The 24,244-nt window shown below is 39.7% G+C and overlaps 1 protein-coding gene across 3 annotated transcripts in view; it reads right to left on the minus strand.

Moving 5' to 3' along the window:
• The window catches only part of pitx2 (paired-like homeodomain 2), a 58,408-nt gene that overhangs the window by 4,479 nt on the left and 29,685 nt on the right, over positions 1 to 24,244 (minus strand). Inside the window, exons 1-2 of one of the 3 annotated variants that reach the window (XM_032527580.1) lie at positions 4,968 to 5,370; positions 2,314 to 2,383 (exon numbers count right to left, since the gene is read on the minus strand). In XM_032527580.1, coding sequence (XP_032383471.1) covers positions 2,314 to 2,359 — 46 coding nt within the window. In that variant the 5' untranslated portion in view covers positions 2,360 to 2,383; positions 4,968 to 5,370. Of the gene's footprint in view, positions 1 to 2,313; positions 2,384 to 4,915; positions 5,371 to 24,244 lie in introns of those variants that run through there. The other 2 variants (XM_032527582.1, XM_032527581.1) reach the window with 2 other exon arrangements.

A 24,244-nucleotide genomic window follows, 5' to 3' on the forward strand; every position in this document is an offset into this window, starting at 1 on the left:
GGGGAAATGTCATCTGGGTAACAGGTGATTGAAGTGACGGACTGATTGCCAATTAGTGCGTTTCATCCCAATAGGCTATACATGAAAAACAAATGATTTTAAATATTGATTATATTCGGGTCCTATTCTTATTCCACGGCACAGCTCGTTCACCATCAAATGACATATTTCCGACATCCACGTGGCCAGGCGGACGCCCATTTAGCCAGCACATTTGGACTTGGCTCTTTTAAGAAGTTACTGGGCTAATCCCGTGAAAGCCCCTGGTATATAAATACCAGCAGACCATAGACTGTATGCAACACGCACACGCACACGCACACGCGCACTCTCAGAGGGACGGAAAGACTATTAAAACATAGGGAGCCAATCGCTTCTCAAACAGAGCAATAAACCCTTGTTTGGATGGCCTCTGAGTAATCCAATTAAGATGATGCACATTTTAAGTTAGAATCATTCATGTCATTTAAAAGTAATTGACTTATTTGCATTAATATATATTTTGTATGGAAATACGACAGTATCATGTCCTGACATTTAACAAACGTTAACTTAAACTGGGGGAAAACATGACTATTTCATAATTAGTAGGCTAATGGTGTGCATGAGGGAAACGGGATTCCAAAAATAAGTTTTATATTTCAAAATAAAACTGCAATTTTGTTAACAATAACCTATTAGAAATAACCATAATGAAAAAAAAACTTTCCCATGTCTTATTTAATGCCAAGTAGCGAACGGTCTGTTGCTCCTTTTTCCTTCCAGCCGTATTGTAATACTAAACTTGAAGTGGATTATCGGTTTCCTCTTCATTTCTACCTTCTGAATGCTTTATCTCTCTTCTGCGGATTACTGCGCGCAATAGGCCTCCGCCATTGAGGGCCATTAATTAGCAATTCAGTCAATATAGGGGGAGACGACAAGGCTTTTTACATAGGATTAAGGAGACATCAGATTCCTCCATTAGTATATTCCTCCTCACGAATGGGCTTTCATTATACATTTAGTTTTCCCCGGAGTCGATCCAACAAGCGCTGCATAAATTACAGCAAAACAGTTGGCGCGGGTGTCTCCCCCCCCCCCCCCCCCCCCCCCCCCCGCCCGTGTAATTCTGTTTTTATTTTAGTTATCATATTATTCTTAATCAATGGTCGGTCACACTGTGCAGCTGTGAAGCTATGAACAGGATGCCCTCTGCCACACTTAGCCCCATCAATGTCGGCTAAATGAAACCGAATGAGAGTTATCGGTTATTCGTTTAGGACCCTAACAAGACCTGATGTCATTTCCCCGCCAAATTGGAGAATAATTAATAAATCCCAGACTTTGTCGAGCAGGGGATTCTAGCTTTTGTTTAGTCTCTCTGTGGGTTTTTATTCCTAGGTGTTATTTAGGAAAACATGTTGCTGTTAATGCGAATAGAATCGAAGTATAAAGCCACGTGTGGTTGTTGTACAACAACGCCTTAATGTGCCGAGAAGCCAGTGAATTTGTAAATTAAAGGTTACCCATAATAAGATGTGTCAGTGGTCCTATAGGTTATGCCCATCTTCCAATTACACCAAATAACTTAATAACTGCTTCAGAGCTTTCAAATCCTCGGATGACGCTCTGAAGCTGCACATCCACATTCGAGCACCAGGTGTCGCTCTAAGACAGCGAACCACCATGGACTCCCCACCAACTTCTCCACACCGACGAGCAATCCGACTGCTAAACATTTTGTGACATCCACTGCAAAAATCCCCAACAAACTAAAGCAGGGTTTTACAGTCAGGTTTTGTATCGCCGAGTCTTGAAGTGGGATTGGAAATTGTCAAGAGGACAACGGGACATTATTTTGTGAGAAATCTCCTTAATTTGGCCTTTTTTAAAAAAAATTAAAAATCTTAAGCCTGTTTTAAGAAAGCTCACAAAACTACAAGTTGGAAACAGTTGGCTCACTAGTGCCAGAACTGTTCACTTATTTTAAACCAAATCCGATTTTAAGATCATAATCAGTGTTGGGGCCTCTTCAGGAGAAGATGTGTTAATTAAAAACTGCAGCATATAAAATATTAGCTATAATGAATAAATATCCTGTTTTGAAAGCAACACGCTTGATAAACCCTCAGTCTCTTTAATTCTCAAGAGTACCGATTTATAAGCTTGATAGAATAAAATAGAATGGATAAACACAAAATTACATTTTATGTAATTGAAACTAACAATTGGTCTATACTATTAGTATTATTGTCTAAAATACCCACGTTTTATTTTGTGGTCTGTGAGAATTGCTCTGTCAAGAGGATGGATGATGGATCAGATACTCACCTATTTGCGCGCAGGTGGTGGCCAGTTTGCGGCAGTGGGAGTCCATTATGGCAACTTAAAGAAACCGCTTCTGTAAAAACAGACACAGAGCCATAATTAGCCTTAAGTCTGGTAAACAGCCCCGCTTTGTTTTTCAATGACATCCAATTCTACTTCTGCAGTCAATAATTTTCGGAGTCAACGTAAGACTGAAAAGCATAGGCCTAGTGGTGTGCTCAAATGAGAGGTATAAAGAAAGAAAACTCTTCGGGTCTTGAGGAAAATATTTCAAAGTGATTTTATAATAATCAAAATTCAGACATTCGATGCACATTGCTGATTGTTAAAGTAAAGTAAACGCATAAAAATAAAAAAAGCAAAATTGGTATGTCAGTGGAGGTTCACCACAGGCAAAGAAATATAATTCAAATAAGTCTCGTTTTTTTTAAATTTAATTTTAAATGCGTTAGTGGTCAACTTATTTGCAATTTCAATGTAACTGTGTCAGGTATATACACCTGTCCATTCACTAGGCTACGGCCGGAAATGACATAGAAAACCCTCTCAGAATTGGAAGAATTAAAGAACACAAAATTATTTTTGTTGGAGAAGAACAAAATCTAATCCTAACTCTGACGCTTTGTTTTCCCCTGATTTTAGACAAATTAAAGTAACATTTTTTTTTTTATCGCGCGTCATATATATAAATTGTAATTAATTTTTTTCTTCCCAGGTTTAGAATCATTTGTTTTTATTTTTGCAGTCTGAGTAGGGTTTATAAGAGCCGCCGTGTTGTGCATGGGCCGGGTCTTGTGTTTTGGTGCAGCCCGCAGCAGTTGGAAGTGGAGTGATTCCGTAGTAAAATCACGGGATTAGAGTCTGATTGAGATGTCTGTCGGTGGGATATTACAAAATTCATTATCGCAGCCCTCATACTACCTCGATATGAAGTTACACAGATGGGGTTTTATTAGTCCAGGCTCACACTGTTTGCTTATGATAATTCAAGTCGGGGGGAATTTGCATGCAGTCATGCTGTTAACCATTTTCCTCAGCTCTTCTCTTCACCTGCTCTACATCATCTGTGAGGGTTTTTTCCCCTCTCTCTCTAATTCAAAAGATGCTGATATTGGAGGTTAAGTTTTACGGCATGTACCTGCACAACCTTTCTTCTCATCCCTCCTCTTTATCCCTTCTGCAAAATGAAATAGTGGGGGTCATGCTGTAAGGTGTAAGGCTGTTGCAGGCGGCTCAGTTTTCTCTAATCAGAGTGAGATTTAAAGACGGGTCCTTCCAGTATTTCAGCCTGCCTGGCCACTCCGCGGCCTTTGAAAGCACACTCGGTGTTATTTATGCATTTTGCAGTATTTAATTTTGATTGTGGGAAAATATGGATACCCTTTTTACATCGATGGATTTGTTTCTATTTTTTGTTGTTGTTGTTGTTGTTCTTGGGGACTTAAAATTAAAGACATGTATTCCTTTTTAAAAGTCTCAGGAAAAAAACATTGAAAAATCTAAAAAAAATTATAACAGTCTATTATTGAATTTCTTTAAAATTTAAATGTATCACCTATTGTGTTCATTTCAAAACGCATATTGGGCAAAAAAAATATAGCCCCAGACGGTTCTTAGAATAATCTACATTTAACACGTACAGTAATCTTAATTTCTGATTATGTTGTGACGTTGATTTGTTGGTTTTAAGCCTGTTATAGGCTAATAAATATTTCTATTTTTCTAAACATATGCACAGTGTTGATCCAATAGGAACGGTTTAACGATATAGAGCTGCGTAATATTCAGATTACTTAGCCTATCATTCCCGGTCACCCATTCGTTCTCACTTTCCGGGCGCTCTCAGCACCAACAGTTGATATGATCAGCGACTCACGTGGCGTGCGGCCCAGTGCGGACAGAAAGCTGGCATGGCCTCACACTGGCTTTACTTCTGAAATTATCACAGTAGAGCATGAGACTGCAGCCTTTACCGGGAGTTGAATCGACTAACCTCCACCATATGGCCCTGTATTAATTAAAGGCGTGAGACCGTGAACGTCGCCTCTTTCCCCCCCTCCCCAAAATGTTTTTCTCCCTATATTGCAACAGGATGCAGAGGTGGGTAAAACACATCTAAACTGCACTTTTTTTTTATAAAGAGGGTTATTAATACTTTTCTTTGGAGAGCTAACGCACCATTTAATTTATTTAGGCTATAGGAGAGTTTATACGCTTTGTTTAGTTAAGTTTACCCACGATGTTACTCATTTTATTGGAGTGTGTGTTTCCTATTTTAGGGCATCAAACTGACAAGCTGCAGGATATGAGACACGAATCGATATTTAACGCTTTTCTTATATTTATCACCAAATCACACCAAAAGACAATACAGTGTGGTCCCCCCCCCCCCCTTTTTCTGTTTTAAGTCCCCACACTCCATCACCGCTAATGATACATCACTATCATCCGCCGACCTGCAAGGCGAACCCTTCCCCTCCCATCACTTCATGCTCCTTCATGTTACAGCCACGACTTTGAAATTCACATCGTAAACGCACAGAACAAGAAAAAAGAAGGAAAAAAACACGATGTGGAACAAATTCCTTCACTTGCATTAACTCACACACAGTGTTGTTTATTTGTAGTGCCGCTACGCCTCGTCCTGCTGCACTCACCAGTTGGAGACACCGGCGGGGTTCGACTTTCCCAGCCGTCGGCGTTTGGTTCTATAGAAGAGATAATCCCAGCGTCCAAACCCACTCAAGACACCAGTATTTGTGTTTTTATAGCGAAAATGCAGGGAACTTCAAGGTCCAGAAGCGCTGAGGTCTAAAGTTTCTGTCCGGAAATGCGAGCCTTGCATTAGATGTGGCTCTCCCGCTATGTTATCCAAAAGGAGACGGAGCGCTACCTTTTTTTTAGGATAGTTTCATTTATGCGCATAAATAACCATCTGTTTACAGCGCGAGGAGAAATGGCGAAGGAGGCGCTTTCGTCCGAGTCTCCCCTTGGTTCGTCCTCTTCTGTCTTGCCCAACTTTTATCTTCTTGAAAGACGCTTCAAGAGTGGCGCATTTTTTTCCTCCTTCTTTTGAGCTCAGAGAGGGACCCCGTGTGTGCGTGCGCGCGCGTGTGCCTTTTTAAAGGGGTGTGTTTGTGTATGCGCCTTTGCCTGTGTAGTCAGAGGGCAAACTTAGAGCCCCTCAACTTTCAACAACAATCAGACAAATTAAGGATGGCATGATCGCAGGGTAAAGCAAACAAAACAAAAAAAACGGATACATGTTACCTTGCCCCGGTGCGTTTACTGTACCATTGCTCCGTTTGAGTTCCAGGCATTAAAACATGTTATCTTTAAATGCAACTTACAACGAGCAACTCCCACTGTTTTTTATTATCGAAACTCGCAAAATAAACGGCCATAACCGCGGATTCATAACTAAATCCACATACTGGCACTTAATTTAAAGAATTGCTGCATTTAAAGTCACAGAAGGCAGCATATTATGTAATCAGCAAATTAGAGCCTAATTAACGCCTAAGTAAGATCACAGCTTGACCGTTGTGGGTACTGGTCATAAAATAATGTAACCCATTTTAAAAACGCAATATTTGGAGTATTCCGAGGTAAACAGAAACCTATTTCAATGGATGCATTAGGCTCCGTCAGGGCCAGACAGAGCCCTATCGTGTTGCGGATTTATGTGCAGAGTTGAACAGCTGGCTCAGATGCAAATGTCCTTTATAGATCCGTTTCGTTAGATACAGGCTGATTTTCCATTCGCATTTTAAGTGAGGTGAGCAGACCGGACGTAGGCCGGCGTTCCCTGCTCCTAATCCGTCTTTTACATTTTTAGTCATACTCCCATTAAACCAGTAATTAATGCGCACATCCACGCGGGAATTTCCAGGCAATAGGGGGACACTGAAGCAAAACGAGCGCACCATCCAACCCCTCCACCCCCCAACCAACATTTGATGATTCAGGGATAGTTTGCATCCTTGTATCCTAAACACAAACGTAATACAACACATTCTTACTGCAGCCTTAGGTATAATGGAGGAATTATAAGAGTCGATGTATTTTTAATAGCTGCTAAGATTAGGTTTATTTAGTCAGGACTATAGACATTAAATCAAGTTAGTTAATTTTGCAACACCGACAAATTCCTCTTAGTCTTCTAGAAAGGCCCAAGAAGGCCACATTTTATTAATTTCCCACTGGCCTAAACACACGTACAGGCAAAGAGCGTTGGGTCAAATGCAAACCAATATAGGATAAGATAAATAAAATGTGCATATTTGCCAACACAGCTCGCTCAGTTCTTCAAAAATGTGACCCGGTCGCTTTAATATTAGATGTTGTGATATGGCACACGCACACACAATGCAAGTAAACGACCCCATAACCCGTGCAGAAAATACCAAGCGTGCATCATGCACATCTTGAAATCACGCCCCGCCTGCACGGGGAGAAGAGGGTGAGCGGGGTCTGGAGAGGCATGATGCTTCGGCTATATTCTCCTCTTACCTTCTTATACAAAGAAAAAAAAAAAAAAAAACAGTGAAGAGCCTCCTCTTTCTCACGCGGAAAGGTGCAGAGGAATGCCTGAAGTTCAGAGAAGGCTGGCGGGCATGAAATCTTTCGCCTCGGGGGCAAACCGGCGGCTTCTTTTCATTTCAAGCGCTTATCGATTCACCATTGTCATCTTTGGCGACGCAGAAGGACACTTGAAAGAATTTCTGATGGGGCTGTGATGTGAGAAACAGGGTGACCTGCTCTGCTGATGCTCTCTCCTGATTCTTAACGAGCACATCAGCCCACAGTGTCAGTACTTGGACACTTCAACTCCCCCCCCCCCCCCCCCCCCCTTCCCTGCATGATGAGGAGAACTTTAACACACTCCTTCGGCTTTCCATGTGTATCAGCACGCATCCAAGCCTCCACTTTTAAAGGGGAGAGGTGATAGACCATGCAGCAAGTCAGCAACAACACAATCTCAGAACTTAGGCCATTGTAGTTTAAAAATAAATGTCTGAACTAGGGCCGGGCGATATGGAGAAAATCATACATCACAATATTTTTGACCAAATACCTAGATATCGATACCGCAACGATGTTGTAGTGTTGACTATTGGTACTTTCACAAAATATTTACACAATGAGATTTTTGATAAATCATCAGTTGTGTGGATATAAGGACTAAGTAGGTAAAGGCAAATAATAGAACAGTTCTAACAGTCTCATAAGTTCACAAAATGATATCACTTTACTGTAATGTAGCCTTTAAAACCAGGAAAGACAACACACATGTCACATTATGAGATTATGATATCCAAAATCCAAGACAATATCTCATCTCACATCACAATATCGATATAATATCAATATATTGCCCAGCTCTAGACTGAAGTTTTAATGAATGAATTAGGCTTTTTGCTAACCACTTTCATTGTGATTGATTGCAGCACTTAAAGGGATAGAAGTGAGGTTATATGAGGAACTCACACACAGTCGGTGTATTACCTACAGTGGTGTTGGGTCAGCACTCCCCCAGTTTGAAGGAGCAGTAGGAGGACCATCACCAAAGCTAAGGAATGTACTGCTGTGGATGGGGAAAAGCACATTTTCGCCACCCAACAAAAATCTGTTTATTTATATTTTCACCGCTTTACTTTGCTGTCAGGCAGCCCTTTGCGATGGGGAACTTAAGCCAAAATCTAGTGTACATGCTCTCTAAAAAGTCACAAGATGCCTTTTGACTAAATCATTTTTTTTTTTTTTTTTTTACCTTGCAGAACACGGGAGTTGCTGGACTACCGCTGCCTCAATAGGTTAGTTAGTGTTATTGTGTGACTTGGTGGTTAAAAGCGTTGGTACAGATTCGCCAGAGTCCCACAATAACACAAACCAACTGACTGGTCGAGGCAGCGTTCTGCGAAGAGAGGATACATAGATGGGAGCATAGATGGATATAATGGCTTCAGTTCCCCATCGGAAAGGTCTGTCGAATGGCAAGGTAAAGTGGTGAAAAGTGTTTAAATATAGTGTACACTTACACTGATATTAATTTACTTAGGTGGCTGAAATAGCCTACGTTTTGCTGCTGCCCCGTCAACAGCAATAGGCCCATATGGCTTAGCTTCCGTGCTGGTACTCCTGCCTGCTCCTTTAAACTGGGGGGCGTACCGACCGCCATCTACTGTAGTAATACACTGACTATGGATCAGTACATAATTCAACCCCACATTTGGAAAAGGAAAAAAAAAAAAAAAATCTATCTTTTTTTTTTTTTTTGAACATAGGAACATGGCATAAGTACGCACAAATACAGGCGAACAGTTCACAAACGACATGGCATGCCAAAGGGTTTTCTATGAAACATGTCTTGTCTTCCTGTCTCTGCAGTCTTTGCATCCTGCTCATGCCAGAGGTGGTAAATGTAATTGAGAAATCAATTACATTACAATCAAATCAGACAAACTAAATTCTAATATGCACAATGTGCATATGTCATTAGAAGTGACCCTTAACCTTTTCCCCACAGCATTCAGTGAAATGTACAAGTCCTGTCATCATGGTGTTGCACCAGGAAGCTTGAGTAATGCAGATGTGAAGTGGTTCCATTAGTCAGGGGTGCTCTTTCACTGAGAACCCAGCCTGATTTTCTTCTTTTTTTTTTTCTTCTTTAGTTTGAGCCTCAAACCACATGTGATTGTCGCCTAGTGTTCTGTCTGGCCAACACTATGTGGCCATGTAATAAAATTTGGAGTCAAATTGGTGTTTCCAAAGCCACAAATCTTTAAACAAATCAGTTTATGTACTGCTAATATGTTAGAAATAAAGTAATGGCTGGGAATTTATTTTTATGGTGGGGTGTGACTTCTCTACAATTGAAAGGGGGGTAAATATGGAGAGAGAGGAGGATAGGAAAGTAGAAAAGAGGATGAATACGAAAGACAAAACATTAGATGAGTCTTTCTCCTTTGAGACAGAAATATCCTTGTGTGTATTTCAATTTGTCAAGTGTCACTCCAAGAACGTTATTAGTGAAAAAGCTGCCTGTAAATTAACCAAATTAAAAGGGTGGCTCTTTGATGGCTCTTGAGCTTGTTGAGCGGCTTTATGCCTGATCCTTACTATTCCAGCTCTGTCACAGTACCAACGGGAGACAAGCTACACCAACGCTAAGCACTCCAACTCAGCAACATGGCTTGTGGTTTAGAACGTTATACGCAAGGCCAGTAAATGACATGATGGGCTAGCCTCACTTCTCCCAACATGCCGAGCTAACATGGTGTATATTTAAAAAGTACTCAGCTCTTCGTCTTTGTCTTCTTCTGTAATTATCCTATCCTCGGCTTCCAAAGAAAATGCTCAGCTGATGTCATTGTGGTTTTGGCCCCCCGACTGCTCTAATATTAATCCCATGCATGAAACGGCTTCAAATGAATAAGGATTATTTTGAATTAAACTCTGGCCTATGTTTCCATGTGAACACATTAACTCCTGTCATTGCTGGCCAGTCAGACAAGTCTGTCTTCATTCCTCTTGACTTTGGACATGACATGACATGGCTTTGGTCGAGCATGATTAAAAATGTCCCTGAGACTGCACTGACAGCCATAGACGGGCAGAACAGAAGCGCTTTTTTTATGGCACGTGGTTGATCTTGGAGAAAGTAATAGTCAGTGCATGCATAAACACATGCGGCCTCAGCCTTAATCACAGGTGCGAGCTGGCCAATAAATTGCTCAAGCAGGTCTCTGATCAATTACATGAAAAATCAATGGGAAGCTGCCACTAACCTGCCTAAGGGGAAATCGTCCAAGAATGAAATTGGTGTGATAAAATGACTATGATGCCTTCCAACCCGTCGATAACATGTGAAACAGTTCAGCTACATGTTAACTCTCCTGTCAGCAGACCTGAGGTGGACCCAGAGGTCACAACTGGAATCAGCTTAGTGCTAATTGGTCTACTGTGGCAAAGAGAGAGAGGGCACGAGGAGGAGGAAGGACAGAAGGAGCAGGAGATGTATAGTGGCTGGTTCAGACAGTGGACCTTAGGATGGGTGATATTTAGTACTATTTAGAGTATTGTTGAAATATGTTTTGGTTTTGATACCAATACCTTGAACTCAATACCGGGTCTTGAACGATATTTTTTTCGGTGCCAATTTTATAAACTAAAAAGAAAAAACTAAAAGAAATTATAACATTACACATTACAGCACAACTCTTTCCATTTATTTTTCAGCGGTACCTGAGCCCAGTTTATGTGTAACAGTTTTTTATTTTTATTCATTTATTTAGTTTTTGGTAGAAGCATGCTACGTACTCATTGGCTCACTGACGCTGATGAGATTTGCTCCTTAGGTATTGAAATTTGGTATTGAAGGATGAGGCGTTTTTTGATACAATTCAGTCAGTGCCTAAAAAGTATTGAATTATTTACCCAATCCTGGTGATATTAGAAAATAAACCTTCAAAATGTGTGCAAATAAAATAAAATAATAAATAAATACATTGAAGGTTTAGGTACAGGAGATAATTAATTCAGGCAATGTTAGATTCTACTCTGGAGCTTTCAACCACATCTAATGGTCTTCATCAGTGCATGGAGTTTGACTCAGTTGACCCCCCTCCCCTTATCATCTTCATGACAACTGAGCAAACCCCATCTGGTGATGAAGAATGTGAGATGAGGGTGAAAGCTCCAGAACAATAGCTAATAAGTGGTCCTTGAGTTAAGAGTTGCTTTGGTTCAAATTTAACAAATTCTCTCCAAAATGGATACTTTTGTAAACTGGCAGACTTGCATATGGTTTCAGCCCTCTGAATTGCTGCCCACATCTCCAAACCAAATAGTTCTGGTGTTGTGCTCTTGCTTTGTTCATGTTTTATGGAATGGATTAATTGGCGAGCGAACATTGTCTGACAACTGAAGACGGTTGTATGATTGCAGAGTTGGTCATGTTAGGGTTAAAAATATTGTGCATTAGAATAAACTGTAGCACAATAATAAATATTGAATGTAGGTTGGATTCAGTTTAATGAGACTTTGGCTCATCTAAGACATCCATATTTGTTAGGTTTTCAAACACTTCCATTTTAAATTTCAGTTTTTCAGTAATAAATAACACTTGGAAGTTGACTTGTATGCTAATTACAAGTCAGAAAGGGATGTGTATGTGGGACTAAAAATGGACAAAAAAGCGATGACGAAACTGGCAACAAGCGTAGATTGACCAATGCAGCTGTGTGAATTGATGTTGACTTTGTTTGACATGACAACATTCTAAGTTAACTGCTTGTGCTAACTGCTTCTTCGTCAAACGAAAATTTGGTTGGTGAGGACAACATTACCCCTCATCCGAACAGGAAATGGCCCACAGATTTATGTCTGAATTTTAAAGTGAAAAACTAAATTCAGCCTTGATTATCAGGCTATTAAAACCAAAGATGTTTGGCCTTTTGAAGTTTTAGGGGAGACTGCTAACTTAAAGAAAGCAATTAGGGAAAAACTAGCATCAACAGAGAATTTCCGAAAGATGAGAGGAAGAGGAATAGACATAAAAGGTATGATGAGAAAAAGATGGGATATGAGAAGATTAAAGTTGCAATGAAGCAAAGGGGAGAACATAACGTAGGTGAGCCAAAGACAGGTTTAAAAAGCCGCAAGATGCAGATCAAAAAGATCCCCTCCAAAAGGTAGATAAAGGAGACAAAGATAAGATGTGAAGACAGAGAGGCAGAGAGAGAGAGAGAGAGAACTGGAGGGAGGGAGGGAGGGTGGCTAATCTGAAATCAGGATGCTAGTCCCATGTCCTGCGTTCTGATTAGTTCCAGTGTTTCATGCTTGTCTCTGCTTTTCATGGAGCCATATCGCATGGCTGAACTGTACATGAGTACAGTGTTTCCCTGCAACACAAAGGCCATCCCTGTGCAACCACTAGACTACAAGTGACACATGGGAGCCTGTATAGATCACGCTGGGTCAACAGCCACTCATGCTGTAGGCATGTGGTGTGTGTCTCTCTCTTAGTCTTATCCTTTTATGTATGGCTGATTTTAAGAAACAGCGTTACAACTGTTACTCCTTGGAAGAGTTGGTTCAAGAGATTTCACATATAGACTTCCACAGCCCTTTGGCCTTTTCCTTTAAATCAGTACTTCAGATACACTAATCCGTTACTGTTAGTGGGGAAACATGAGAGATACGGTAATGGAGGGAGGTGGATGTTTGTACACTCATAACTCTTCATGATGGATGTGTGTGTGTGTGTGTGTGTGTGTGTGTGTGTGTCTTTGTGAGGAGGAAAGCGAGAGTGAGGCAGTGTGTGAATGAGGAGGTTGAGGTGGGGGTGTCTAATCCAGTCTCAGTGTGAAACTGTTGACATTTGTGCTTTTTTTCCCTTCATTATGTGACTGGGGCTGTTTTGCGCTGGATTAGCTACAAATCTCCCATGCAGCACATTCAGCATGCCACTAGTAGTTTAACTTCATTAATAATGGATGAAGAGATTGTAATCCAGGAGTAAGAGAGCATGGAGGAGCACCATACAGAGAGCGAGAGACGGTGAGAGAGGGCACCACTCTGGTAGAATCATGTTTTTTCTTCCAAGACAATCATGTGTTGCGATAACATTACCTATTTTTATTACTTACCCACGTGTAATATTGCATCAATACCTTTTGTCTCAGGTTGTTATTTGCCTGGAATCCACAAAGGTAGGGTTGTGTAATTGAATACGTGAAGGGGTGAATCAAAAGGGGGGGGGGCTTCGGAAGTCTCTGCTGTGCATATGCTAGTATCTTCCATTGATTGTGTTTACTCAAGCTTCTCATTGCAGACTATTATGGAAGACCGGGGGACACACCCTGGCCTAACAGCAGGATGAGGGGGGGATTAAAGGTATACGTATTCGCTATTTCTCGCTCCACTGCCAGCTTTGATTTCTGTCAACACAATGGAGATGTGGCCAGTAAGGGCCAGTGGCGTGTAGCTGGATTGAGATTTAAATTTGAGTCTGAGTCTGAATTTGCGTGAGAAAATTTATACAGATCAATAACAGAAGTAGAAGAAAATACCTGTTTCATTAAAAATGATGGGCAATTGAAGCCTGGTCCGAGCCATATAGACTTCATGTTGGTTAGTATAATTCCTTAAATGAGATGTATGTCATTCATCATATTAAGTACATTTGTTTTGACTTACATGGATGAAGTACAAACTATATCTTCAAAGTATGATTGGCTGTACTTTTATTTGAATGCTGGTCAGAATGCTACTCATGATTATAAATTGATAGAAGACAAAGTGGTGTAATTAATGTCCATTTCAGTTAAGCTTTCATATTAGTTATTCCAAACATGCAAAGTGGAGGCATTTATTAGGATACTTTCCCTGAGTATAGGGAATAATACAGATTATATTTTTTGTCCACAGCAATAGCTTTTAATTTTTGTCAAGACTTTTAGAAGAAGAACTAGATATTTATAACTTGCTGTGATAGCCACCATGCTTAACACAACAACAAACGGCTCAACCAGCACTCGGGAAAAGTTCAAATTAACAAAACATTGGCTGTATTGCACCATTTTTCATTTAAAGTAGGAAGAATAAAGGGTGGAAACATCCAGAAATCCATGGTTATACAGATCACCAAAAAAACCAACTGCTTTCCATTTGCCTGGTTGTTAAAAAAGGACTGTAATCCTTATCAGAGACCATCACTGCCAGTTTGGTAATTATGTGACATTCTGCTAAAGGAAAGTCAAAGAAAGATAAAAGGGAAGAAGAAGAATGGAGAAAAGATTGAGGGCTTTGATCTTTCCTGTTGTCGTTTGCCAGGCGGACTGCCACTTCAAGCTTCAGTCTGGTAACAGTGTTGGCTGTGCTTGTTCTATAACTGGTATGTTTCATAGTTGATAGTTCATTTTGATGCTCTATTTTTTAAAAAGCCATACAAATAGGCAAATTAGAAAACAGACTTTGCCGGTGGCATTTTGTTATGTTCACTCCTGAGATTGGGTACTGAACCATGCACCAGTATAACAGATGTCAGCATTCTTTTATGAGGCATTTAACGCGTTGATAGTGCACGCCTCTGGCAAAAAAAAACAGTGTGCAGTAACTGCCTGCACACTAAAACAACAAAATATCCAAATATGAGTGTCATTGAAATGCTTTAAGTTTTGTCTGAAAAAAGGAATACTGATGTTTACCCTTTGACCTTTACCAAGAGGTGGAAACTTGAATAAAGTCAAAAAACCTCTTTTATATGCAGGTGTTCTAATAGAGACTCTCACATGAGACGACACAAGATATCAATAAAAATGTTGTAAGCTCGTGATGTCCTGTTTGAACACTTACATAAAGCACTGATCCTTTTTATACTATTTTTTCAAGTGAAAAATTACTCAATTATAAAATTTCACAAGGTAGCTGTGCTCTTTAATGTTGTTTTTTGTGTAACTGATATTTTACTGGAAAGAAAGGTGTGAAGTTTAAGTCATGCTGTCAACTCGAGCTGCTAATTTACTGAAGTGCAACAAAACCCAGCTTCAGGGCTGTCTCTATCAACATTTTAATAGATCTAAAAAATAAATAATTCTTAAGTTTAAAAAGCAAACAAAAAAACAAAACAATGAATGCACCTACGTTTCATTTGTATAATTCATTTCACTCACAATAGAAAACTGTAGCCTTCTAATGGGTTAAAGGAACATTTTGGCAGCTTAAGAATCTCTGAACAGTTTGAGAGCCACCTGTTTGGGAACTTTCTGTTTCAGTTGATCAGAAATCTTGTTTGTTCTTGTAAGTCTGAAAGGAGCTGGATTGCTTCCTCCCCTATTTGAAAGTGAGATCACCTTGCGGCAGGATTTTGAAACAAGACAACTAATCAAAGCTTCTGCTTACTTTATATCTGAAGATCAAAGTGACAGCGCAATTAGAAAAGATGAGCTGTATTGATCCCAGAGGGCAAATGTGGGTATTGAGTGAAAGTGTAAATGTGAAATCTGATAATGTTTTCATGATCCTAAAGGGAAATGATCATATTCATAGTCATAGTAGATTGTGTTTCTGTTGATTATTTAGCTGGTAGACAATGAATGATACAGGTCTTCCCAAAGTTTGACCTGTGGACCAAATGTGGCCCTCAGAATGGTTCTTGTTGGACATTTAAAGAGCTCCACCAACTGAGTTATTCTCTTTACTCTAGTCTCGTTTTGTTAAACCGTCCTCCAAAGCACGCTGAAGGAGAGTCCGGCTACTCCACATAACATTTCAGGGATGGGAACATGCTCTGGTTTAATGGCGTTTCTTTAAACCAGTCAGAACCGTCATGGGTGGCGCTAAACTCCACACACAGCCTCTGCAAAATAGTTGTTGCGAGAGAAAACAGATTGGACGGACAGTCTAGCTAGTTGTCTCAATTTACCCTGCAGAGACCTGAAGAGCAGACAACAATAGTAATTCCACCGAATTTAAAATTCCAACACAAAGAAAGTGGAAGGAAATGGAAAATGCATGCATCTGGCGGACTTTCCTGCAGCACTGGACCAATCCTGGAAGTGGAACGCGAAGGATGTAGACTATCTTTGCTTACACAACCAGGATTGTGATAGTCTAATGATAACATGAGACCTTAATAGGGTCTAATTGGCCCCATTATTTATATATTTCTGACACAAATAAATTCTTTAAAGCCACAATCTGACATTTTCTTTTATATGTAATCATAAGTTTTACTTTAAAATAATATATTCTAATAAACAATGAATACTCTGTTTATTATTCAAAAAATTTAGTGTGTTTACAAAGACTGATGTAAACTAAACTCAAATAGCATCAGAAGCCATGAAACTGGTATTGTTGGTGTTACAGTTTTACAACACCTATTAAACAATTTGACCGTGATCAGAGGTTCCAGTCTTTCATTGTTTGTGATGGGGCAACCTTTTTGTGTACTTTTGTGAAGTATCTTTATATATTTTCTAAGGTACAGTGACAAATCTTTTTTTGTGTGTAAATATAGCATATTTCCCAATCTTAAGAGCTACCATATTTATCAGTTATTTGCCAAAACAGAAATTCTGCCTGGTTAGAGCTAAAAAGTCTCTTTTAATGCTTGTAGTGTTATTTGTTGTGACTCAGTCATGAAAGAACACTGTTACACCTCGTCAGCAAACACAGGTGAGACAAGTGTGCACTCTGCTGTTGACCATTTTTAAAGATTGACAGAAAACTCGAAGTGATGCGGAAGTTTTATTTTAAGTTGCCCAACAGAAAGCAATCATGAACTTTTTAGGCAACTTAATCAAATCATTTCATTATGTAAGTGCATGTATAGTAATGGTACAATCCAAAAATATGTGTCAATTTTTTAACATTCCTTAATATCGTCTTCCTAAATGTCTAATGTTCAGTTTTTGGCAAATTACCCACCGCTGTTTTCTTCTGATTAACCAAAAGATTTGGTTAATATCTGGGAGCTGCCCAGTTTACACATTGTTGGCAGCTACTGGGTCGGTTGTGGGTTTAGCACTTTGCTCAAGGGCACAGCAGCTGTTGTTGTTGTTCAGGTGGCGGTGAGCACGTTTATTGTCCCAGCAGCAAACATCCAGTCACAACCTTCCTTGTGTAACCATCAGATCATGTAATTAGCTGCAGGCTGTCGGAGGTGAAGGGAATACTGGGCGGTCAGCTTTGTTGTGAGGTGCCACATTGCTACAATTAAATGGTTAATGGGCTAAGCATAGGTGATGTCATAGTTCATTGTAATGGCAGTTGCCAGCCTCATAAATAATGCTTAAGATTATTTCCAAGTACATCTTTTGACTGACACGTCAGTTTGTTTCAGGCTGGCGTTGCTGACCCCTGGCATGCTGTGAATGTCACACAACAGTTTCCATTGTAATGAACTGACGGAACAGACGCACAAAGAGTTACTTACAAATGCTGGTACAAAATTAGAGTAATGGCAGTTTGTCATTGTCAAAATGTAAAACACTTCTATAGTTTCATGGCGATGCTCAATTATAGATCTAAGGATTTATTTATTTTTTCCAACATGGACACACATTTCAGTCAGTTGTCACAACAAATGTACAGACACATGCACACACATTAACTGTGGAGTGAGTGTTGAAGAAAAAAAAAATGCCAGCCTAAACCCTCAGATGGATGCACTGAGGGAAAATAGTTTTCAAGTCAACAAGCAAATTTATAAACTCCTATTTCAGTGAAGGCTTTTCATTATTTAGTTTTAGTTTAATTACACGCAAAAATCTATAAATCATGATGTGAATAAAACGCACAAAAGCTGGGACAAACTAGGCCAGTCATGTATAATGACTGAAATGTCCCTGTGACAATCCCTTTTTAAGAATGTATCTGTTGCTCTGTTTTTGATCACTCATTGTTTACGGCCAGAATCCAAGGTGACATCTTTAAATAGCTTTTTGTGTCTGACCGACACAAAACCCTAAATCTAGAATCCAGAGTTTAATTTTGAAATGATATACTGTAAACAAGAAAATCCGGATCTTTAGAAGATAGTATGGTGGCCGACAGCCCTGCAATTTAACAAAACACACGCAAATAGACAAAACACAAGCAAATTCATCATTTAGCAAACGTGCATGAATACAATAACCTTCTTAGTAGATGTCTTCTCACAACACGATGGAGTCCAATGACTGGCTTACAGGGGGACTAGAAATGCTGTCGTTTTTTTATTTTTTATTTCAAGAGTGAATTGCTCCACAATGTGAATACAGATTGATTACTTATTTTATTATTTTGTTGGTAATTGTTGTTACCAATACACTTGGGGAGGCCTACACTTCAGAGATGCGCCTTTCGGACAAAATTATTCCCTCTCATTGAAAATGGCTTAAACAAATGGCAATGTTAAACGCTGATGCAGTTTTAAATGTTTTATTACCACAACTTTACAGACGTGTCTGCTGATTATCACATGTGACCTGAGCCGAGTCACACCCACCAAATGAGAGAAGACATGTCTCAAACATAGACTTAATACTTGCATTAGCACAGTTTCACACATTGAGATTAAACCATAGACTGTATACGTAGTAGTAGTAGTAATAGTAGTATATTAATTCATAATATACAGCCTATTGATTGAACGTGTCCCGGCTCTCTCTCTTGCTCTTCTCGAAAATCAAGCGGTGCCACTTAGCGCCCCCCCTAGAGGCCTGGAGAACTTCGGTTGTGTAATCTAGATGCAGCGTTTTTTTTTTTGTTGCATCTATTTTTCTTTTTGCATCACTTTTTTCAGGGTTTGTGTGCTTTACTTTTTGCATCGTTTCTATATTTGCAGTGCGTTTATGTATTTGGTTGTGTTGTATTTGCAGCGCATTTGCTAAGTTCTGAGCATGTTTTGTCAAATTAACGAAGACGTTTTCTCAATTTGCTTGTGTTTTGTCTATTTGCGTGTGTTTTCCTATGTTGCAGGGCGTTTGCCCCTGTTGGCCACCGTAGGATAGACCCAGCAAAGATCTGTCATTTTTGCTTGTTAAATGACCTAAACAATTATTACGTTGTAAAGAAATTGACGGGAAATATTGTATTGCCGAGTTTTCAATGAGTTGACCTGGTAGCTTTATTTGAGAAAAGCTGCTAACTATTGCGGATGTCTACTATCGGTTTGGTGTCTCGTTGACGTAATCTAACTTTTAAATGTAGGTTTATGGTCGCCGGGTGTTTCCCGTTGTGCACGACCACTTGCCGTGATTCAAGCAACTCTGAATTTTCATCACTCAGTGCGCATTTCAACATGGTCAGCTGCAGACTGGCCGAACAGGTTAACTACTAACCCTGTACAAACATCTGAATGATTCTTCATGTACAGACCACAGGGAGTCAAATGACCTTATATATGTGATAAGAGAGCACCAACACACTGGTAAAAGAAGAAGCCTTTTGCTGGAGTGTGTAGAAAAACGTGAGCAAAAGCCTTGTCAAAGCAAAAAAAGAACTGCCTCATGGAAAGAGTGTTCTTAAAGGGCAGACAGTAATTTTGACTTGAAAATAAGTGACTGTAATAATAATTCAAGTATGCAAATTCAACATTGTGCAGTACGTCTGTGTTTACCTTTTGCCAGGCAGCCTGCTCTCCTTTACTTACGCTCTCTACTACTTCTTGCCTCTTCACAGATTAGGCTATATTGTGTGTATGCCCCCTGGCGTTTTGCAGAATATTACAACAAAAAATGCTTTGAGCATAAATTCCTCCGTGCCTGCTCGTAACCCATCTACGGAGGCCCGCGCCACGATGCCAAGCGTGCGTGTAAACAGAGCTTAATGCTTTGGCTTCAGGATGGTCACTCTTATCACAAGCCTATCCTGTCACTCCCTACTTTCTTCACACTTTCCATACTTCACCCTTTCACCTATATTTCTATACATCCATATAGCAAGTCAGTGAATCATATAAACACCAAAAAGTAAATCCCACCCTTTTGGGTCTTTATTGTCTAATACTTTCGAAAGTGCTGCCTTCCAAAATAATACACAGCAGAGCAATTACCTCGTCACGAAAGAGACATTTCCGCGCCGGCTGCCTCTACATGATACAAGTGCTAATGCGGAGTACAGAGTTACATCTGGTTCCCCCTGATTGGGAGGAAAGACTGCCTGCTGACACTGAGGCTGGGCTAAGCTCCTGCTGGATAGCTCGTGCTTTCCGTGTCTTTTGGGGGCTGCAGTGCATGCGACGCGTCAGCCAAGGCCACATGAGCCCCAGAGCATTCGCCCCTCTCTCAAATGTTTCAATTAATTGCAGGGCTGTCACGAACGGTGTTCAGCTAACAGGAAACACATTGGCTTTGACTCGAAAGCCCCAATTGTTGATTGATGTAATTAGAAGTGTTAAATCTCGTTCCAGATTGTTTCACACAACTGCATCCCCTCCCTCGGCCTCTCTCCATGCTTTACTAACAGGTTGTATTTTAATGAGCAGGAAATATGAATTGAACAACCTTTCAGTGACAAATTTATTCCAAAAAAAAAGACTTGCAAATGTGAAGTGTAACTGTTCATTCATGATTTTCAGAAGATTTTTGGTAGTAACGACAGGTGAAATGGGCTATTAGTCATGAGCAGCTGCACTGGCCAGTACGAGCATGTATTGCTATGTGTTGCTCAAGGGCACTTTGATGGTGGTCGTCATGTATTCATTTAGTTCCCCCACCCAGGTTTTCATAGCCAATCTGGCAGATTCCGACTATATGACCTTCCGGTCATAAGAAAGCTTCTCTAACCTTCAGGCTACTCCAGTGTTGGAATACTTGTGTAATGAAAAAGGGATGAGATAGTTTATTATTTGGGGAAAAAATGTCTGAGGAGTGTAAGAGAAAGGAAAGCATGGGAGTGAAACTAAAGCCTTCATTATATGACTGATAATGCCTGATGTGATGGATCACGCAAACGCTGTGCCTCCCTGGCGGTGCACATGACTTCATTTTGCATGTGTGGTGGGACAAACATTCACTCCAGGCAATTTTGAGTCTCTATAATTGCTTTTGCAGCATATTCTCATATGTTACATTAATAAATATGGCACAAGCTAAATTTGATTATTAAAATGAATCGGTGTGTTATTGGATCATGTTCCATTTTTGTGAGATTCAGCTGTGGATGACCCTTTGAACTCTCCTTGTATCTTGACAGAGTTATCCGAAATTCATAGTCAAGAAGATGTAAGTGTGATTAGTTAGGCCAAACTGAACGGTTTTGTAGCTGATAAATAGGACCTGAGAGCTTTCTGAGGAACATTATAATATAAAACCTCAGAAGTGCAGAGATCCTATATTGAGCAACAGTGGTTTAGCATAAAATATCTCATATGTCTTTATAGCAATACTGTGGTTCTTTTTTGTTGTTTATTTTGTAGTTATATATTATCTAGGAGACAGATTGTTCTTTGAACTCTGCTCTGATTGGCAGACAAACTGGAAATCATCTAAAAATGCCTTGAAGTGATTTAACAAAACCTGAGTTTCCTCTGTGGCATTATTCCAAAATGTAATTGAGGCCATGTTATCTTTGTCAGTACAAAAAAATAAATGTTATCAAGGCACATGTCACACTCAAGATAGAGGAATTAGTTCAACTAGAGGAACTAGAGAAGTTGATTTCTGTAGAAGGATGTGTAAACATGACATGACACATCTGGCGTGTATTCACACTGTTGCTCCTCGACTAAAACCTGGCCAGATATTTAGAGTTTAAACCTTTCATATTCAACTTATTGCAGACCCTATGGGTATGACTGTTTGGGTACAGCTTGGCATTGTGGGCTCTAATGAAAGGAAGTAATTGTTTTGTGAATATATACTTCCCTCCAAAACTAATCTAACCCACAGCAGCACACAATCACTTACAAACCATTATAAACACACAAATGGCCTTAAACACAACATTGATAGAGGTGAATGGGCCAATCGGACTTGGTGTCAAAAATACCCAATTGTAAGAACTCTGATTTAAGATGGGGGCCAAAAGAAAAATATTACATTATGGACTTCACCAGTGGTTCCCAATCCCAACCTTTGTGGCTTGTGATATTTTCAAACAAAGCAAAGTCAAATTGCGACCCCTCATCAATATTTACTGTGAGCAGTTAAAGCAAATAGTGCTTTTTACCTTAGATTTATAGCTAGATGCTTATAGATGTAAAACAAAGTAAAAAGGGATGACAAGAGACATGTCATACTTTATTTAAACAAAAATGCTCTTTTTTTCATATGGCCCCTCAGATTAATTGTTTGACAAGTTAAAAGCGGGCCCGACCCCCAGGATGCTAACCACTACACTTAAAAAAAACATTTCTGTATAGACACTTTATCTTATAGGCTGTGGATAGAATTACATATTTACAGTGTTAACGGAATTAAAATAGTAAATGCTTTAGATTAATCAAAAAAACTCGACATTTTTGCAAATAATTGGATCTGCTCTTGCAACCACCCTCAAAATAAATATTGAGTACAATTTATCCATAATTAATCATGCCATCTACTTTGACAAAATAATAGAAAACTTGAAACAAAACAATGTTTTAAAGGATAGTCCATGTTTGCTATATAGATAAATTGTTTACTGACTGTATTTGCTGCCATTGAATGGTGGGCTTCGGGTAGTGATTGATTGATATTTTCCATTGGCCAGTGAGACATGAATTCAGGTTTACAGGCTGTAGGTCCATGATCCTCCCAAAGAGAACTGCAGATCCTCCAGTATGTTGAAGGCTTGGCCCTTGCGGACCAACCAAGTCTTAACCCCTTCTACGGTGCTCATGGTTATAACACAGAGCATTCTGATCACTGGACCTGAAGGGCAGTTCAAATACAGTCAGGTCATCGGGGGCCCATATTAACAGAACCAAGGCTTTGTCACCAATCCCACTCAACTTCAAGATCTTAAGGGGAAACAAATCGATCAGCTCCTGACTCCATAAGTGGTCTACGGCCACAGAGAAGAAAAACACCATAAAGAAGATAGCTCCAGCATTTAAGCTTACCTGTAAATCATAGAAAACCTTATAATAATAAATCAGGGATGAAAATTACATGAAGAAATTTGTCATAAATTTGAACTGACATATTAGCAAAAGGCATGGCATGATTGACACCTTTTTTGAGATTTTATGATTGAGTCTAATACTTTTAAGACCAACAAGTTGCCCAATTGACATCAAACTGAAAAATCTGAAACTGAAAATTCCTAGCGTGTTGACATGCTCCTTTTCCACCTGACACCCAATTAGGTATCAGTCCAATTAGCTCCTCATACAAACTACAGATGGCTTTTAGCGTTTCAAGCAGAGCAGCCAAATCACAGAATGAGTTGGAATCAGAACAGAAATTTCAACTTTAGATCAATAGGGTAGGTTGAGTCTCCGAGCAGGCATCTATCCATCATCACCATTGCTCAGTTTAACAAGGCTTAAAGTAAGAATCTTTAGAGTCGTATATATTGTATCTTACCGCTATATGTATTCTTCCAATTTATTAAACCAAAAATATTAAAGTTATCTGCCTCCACTCTTTTTAAATTGCTGGTTGTTTATTACCATGAGTTAAATCACATGATGCTTAAACTTTAGGAATAGAACTAATACTGTTATGCTGTTAAGCTATGTTCTTTCTTTTGATTCTACTGACACAATATAGGACCACAGCAGTGCAGTAAAGGGCAGATAGCTATTGGTGTCTCAGAAGGTCACAAATGAGGCTTTAATGTCTTTCCTTACTCTGTCGGCATGCTGTGGAGCTCCCTCCCTTTCATGATAGGTTGCGTCCCTGCTGGGACACAAGGCAACTCGTTCTTGGCCGCGAAGCAGGAACTCAGAAAGCCATGGCGTCAGCTATGCAGCTCCCAGCAAGAATAGTGGAGCTGTGAAATTGGGTAGTGGGGAATAGGGATGCCACCTGTTCAACTCAGCTAAACATTTAACCTAGAGCGCCTCGAAGGAGAGAACGAATATATCCGTTTAACACGGAAACCATAACGATTACTATCTTTACTGCCCACATAGAATAGAATTGCCAAAGTCATGGCTAGGGATTAACACCAGTGGCTCAATAGTACTTAATGTGCCTTCTAAAACACATTACTGCCTTGGCAATGTCTTTCCAAATTCAGCTCAGCCGCTAGCGTCGGACAGTTGGTACAAGTACATGATCAGCATTCACAAAAGTCACAAAATACTTCAAAAAGTGCTTTCACCACAAGCACAACATTGTGTAGAAACCAATTGTCCATACTAACTTCACAAGGTACATCTAGTAGCATTCTGGCAGGCAGGAGATGGGACATTGTTGATGCAAATTTTGAAAGCAGAAAAATATTGACTACGGTAATTTAAGTTAGTGTAACCCAGAATTTTATATATATATATATATATATATATATA

The sequence above is a fragment of the Etheostoma spectabile genome, chromosome 10, assembly GCF_008692095.1.
Source record: "Etheostoma spectabile isolate EspeVRDwgs_2016 chromosome 10, UIUC_Espe_1.0, whole genome shotgun sequence".
Taxonomy (NCBI): Eukaryota; Metazoa; Chordata; class Actinopteri; order Perciformes; family Percidae; genus Etheostoma; species Etheostoma spectabile.